The 3,695-nt window shown below is 62.0% G+C and overlaps 2 protein-coding genes across 2 annotated transcripts; one reads left to right on the top strand and one right to left on the bottom strand.

Annotated features, from left to right (window-relative positions):
- Positions 1-2: 2 nt before the first annotated feature.
- Positions 3-2,358, top strand: TMEM115 (transmembrane protein 115; the record flags this gene model as incomplete). The annotated part of the gene is made up of 2 exons (XM_003209976.2): positions 3-571; positions 1,226-2,358. Coding segments are annotated over 2 exons (768 nt in total), but the record flags the coding sequence as incomplete, so codon positions are not given.
- Positions 2,359-2,595: 237 nt separating this feature from the next.
- On the bottom strand, positions 2,596-3,692 carry LOC100542860 (cytochrome b561 domain-containing protein 2; the record flags this gene model as incomplete). Its single annotated transcript, XM_003209975.3, has 1 exon — positions 2,596-3,692. A coding segment is annotated over one exon (531 nt), but the record flags the coding sequence as incomplete, so codon positions are not given.
- Between the last annotated feature and the right edge of the window lie 3 nt (positions 3,693-3,695).

Genomic DNA, 3,695 nt, shown 5'->3' with positions numbered 1-3,695 from the left:
GGGCCCTGGAGCTGCTTGTCTTCTTCGCCGTGGTCAACGCGTCCGTGGGGCTGCTGGGGGCCGCCGCCTACTTCCTCACCTACGCCGCCACCTTCCACGTGGCCTACCTGTTCGACGTGCACATCCACGGCGGGCTCGGCTTCCTGGCCGGCGTGCTGGTGGCCCTCAAGCAGACCATGGGCGACAGCACCGTGCTGAGGGTGCCCCAGGTGCGGATGAAGGCCGTGCCCGTGCTGCTGCTCCTGCTGCTGGCCGCGCTGCGGCTCGCCACCCTCATCGAGAGCCCTGCGCTGGCCTCCTACGGCTTTGGGCTGCTCTCCAGCTGGGTCTATCTCCGCTTCTACCAGCGGCACAGTAGGGGCCGCGGAGACATGTCTGACCACTTCGCCTTTGCCACGTTCTTCCCTGAGATCCTGCAGCCCGCAGTGGGGCTGGCGGCCAACCTGGTGCACACGCTTCTGGTGAAGGTGCGGCTCTGCCGGAAGACGGTGAAGCGCTATGATGTGGGCGCCCCGTCCTCCATCACCATCAGCCTCCCGGGAACGGACCCGCAGGATGCCGAGAGGAGAAGGTACTGCTCACCCTGCTCTGCCTGGTGCACGTTGACCAGTGGTGCTCTTAATGTGGGGAGGTGGAGGCTCAGGGCGCTGAAGGGAGCCTTCTCTGTGGGCTCAGCAGCTGGCACTTGTCCATTGCCGTTGCCCACTCGCTGGTGAAGCGCAGGGAGTGCAGCTGGGGCAGGAGGACACAACCCTCGCTTTCCAGGGCAGAGCCAAAGTACTGGGGATGAGTGGGAGGCCTGGGGAGGGGTCAGGGAGTGGGAGACATAGTTCCTGTGGCTGTGCTGTCACCTGGCACAGCGAGAGCCCATCAGCACCGTGACCGAGCCCTCCCTGCATGTGCAACTGTGCTGCGGTCACGGGGCAAGGCACTGGCTCGCTGTTCCTGTACAGCTCCTAGAGTGGTTCCCATGTGAGCCAACAGCAGCCAAATGCACCGCGTGGGAAGAGAACTGCACATCTCAGAGCAGAGGTGGCTCTGTTTGGCTTCATTGTCTTCAGTACAGCTCCTGCTCAAGCAGCATGGGCATGGCAGGGATCCTTGGTGCTGGTCACAACAGCAGCAGGGCTGGTTCCAGCTGCACATAGGGCAAGAGGAGCAGGGCAGAGCAGTAACGCATTTCACAGTCCCCTCACATCAGCCTTCACCCACCTTTGCTCTGCAGGCAGCTGGCCCTGAAGGCGCTGAATGAGCGGCTGAAGCGCGTGGAAGACCAGACAGCCTGGCCCAGCATGGAGGATGAAGAGGAGGAGGTGGTGGTGAAGAGCGAAGGCCCACTGCTCCCTGAGGCCAGTGTGGCTGGGAAGGCAGCTGGCCATGAGAGCAGCCTGATCACCTTTGAGGATGCCCCGTCCCAGCCATGAGCTGCAGCTGCACTGCGCCGTTCTCCCCACCCTGGCTCTGCGGGAGAGCTGCAGGTGCCCATACAGGACACTGCCTGCGGGGACGCTGCTGACCCAGGGGCAGGGGCTACCTCAGTGCCACGGGGCTCTGCTTCTCGCTGCCTGCTACGAGTGGCTGGGGCTTCTCACGAGGAGGTGGATGTCTGTGCTGAGGGCTTTGTTCCAGAGGGAGACTTGGAACCGATCCATACTGCCCAGCTCCATTCCCTAAGGCCTCTGCACTCAGTCACGAAGGAAACTCATGACGCCCTGGGAGCAAAGTCAGCAAGCACCATGCTCTCTTGCTTCTCCTCTGCACTCAGAACTTAATTTTCTCCTTTCTTGAGTTAGTTTTGTTCTTAATCTAGGAAATGAGAAGGCTCGTGGGTCTCTTTTCCAAATCCCCTGCCTGTTTCCACCCTCCCTCCACCCTTCAGGAGGTAGACAGAGCTCCCACACAGGGCTGGTGCCTGTTTTTTGGCTCTGCCACAAGCACGTAGAGCGGGGATCTGCCCTGACTCCCATGGCTTTGTTCCATTGGTTCTCTCCTCTTTCCTCTCCTGCTGCAGTGACTCCCCAGGAGGAGCCAGTGTCCTTGGCTGCTGCACGACTAATCCGTTTGTCAGATTATCCTAGAAGCTGGAATTAATTTTTACAGCGGGGCACTCGCTGCTTCCCCTGGCACCAGGCTTCTGTCCTGTGGGTAGAAACTGGATCCCCCTCCTCTTCTGCTCCCTCTGTGTGGCTGGGCTGTCCTTGCGAGGGAGAGGCTGCTCCTGGAGCTCCTTACCCTGGGCTCTGGGATGCAGCCCACGGTGGTGTTACGAATTTATTTTTTTAAAGGACCACACGGGAAGGTTTTGTCAACTAGGAAAAACACAGACATTTCGTTATCAATAAACAGTTCTTTAAAAGAGTGCTTGTCAAGTCCCTGCACTGCACAGGGGGTATGGAACTGCACGCTGGGGGAGGATATTCTCCCGAAACTGGGAGCTGCTCTATGCTGGGGTGCTGTGAAGGCTCATGGGGGCCAAGGGTCTGAATCAAGCACCTGCCTGTGGTCAGTGCTATTTTCAACCGCTTCTCTGTGGCTCCAAGGCATCCCCTTCCCTATGTGGGGCCAAAAGCCCCCAGGGCAGTAAGGAGGCTGTGCTGTGCTGTAGCTGCCTGAATCTTTATTGAATAAAAGCTCTGGATACAGAGGACTTTCCCAGCTTGGGTGCTGCTCCCAGCTCTCTGGCCCTGCCAGGAGCATGATAGGGAGCAACCCTGGGGCCACCGCAGCGCAGTCCATCAAGCCCCACTCCACTGGGGCTGGAGAGGCGGCTGCTGCGGGAGGAGAGGAGCTGTGATTCCTTCCAGGGTCACTGCTCCACGAAGCCTGCTCCCTCCATTCTGTTGAGGATGGGCACCCACACAGGCATCTGCTGAGTTTTCTCCTGTGCTCGTACCGTTCTCTGCACTCCTCAGAGGGATGAACCGAGCCCCTGCAGGCTGCAAAACACCCCCTGGTGCCCGACAGGCCGTAACCTTGCCACCGTTAGCCCCGTGGCATGGGGATTTGTGCGTGGATGGAAAGGAAGAGGGATGGAGCGGGACCCCACGGCTCTCCCGCTCCCTGTGCTGGGGACCGGCGGTGTCACCAGAGCTGCGATGCGCCCCGCAGCCACCGCAGTCCATCTGGGATGAAGGAGCCGCAGAGCATCCGGGGCAGCGCGCTCAGTGCTGGCTCCGCTTGCGGTACAGGTAGGCGTTGCTCACCTGGTTCATCACCACCAGGCTGGTGAGCACGGGGCACAGCATGGCCAGGTACCAGGCGGCCCCTCGGGCGGCGGCAGTGAACCACAGAGAGCACATGCCCAGCATCAGGCTGGCGCAGCCCAGCAGGTACCCCACCAGCCCGGCCGTGGCGTGGTACAGCCGCAGCTTGCCCGGCGGCCAGCAGCCCGCCAGCTTGGGGTAGAGCAGCAGCAGCCCTCCGAGGCTCTGCGCGGCGAAGTACAGCACGGTCAGCAGCCCGATGCGGCCATGCCAGGTGCGCAGGTGCCCGGTGCCGTGCAGGTGCTTGTTGTAGGCCACCAGCCCCAGCCCCAGCGCCGCGCACAGCACTGCCAGCGCCTGCAGCGCCCAGTGCGCCCGCGCCTTGGCCTTGCGGGACAGCCCGCGCAGCGGCGAGGCCTCCGGCGAGAACACGAGCAGCGCCTCGGTCATCAGCAGCGACACCTGCGGGCGGAGCGAAGGGGGCGGAGGAGC

Source organism: Meleagris gallopavo, chromosome 14, assembly GCF_000146605.3.
Source record: "Meleagris gallopavo isolate NT-WF06-2002-E0010 breed Aviagen turkey brand Nicholas breeding stock chromosome 14, Turkey_5.1, whole genome shotgun sequence".
NCBI classification, from domain to species: domain Eukaryota; kingdom Metazoa; phylum Chordata; class Aves; order Galliformes; family Phasianidae; genus Meleagris; species Meleagris gallopavo.
Note: the sequence above shows the minus strand (reverse complement) of the source record. Positions and strands in the feature narration are given on the sequence as shown.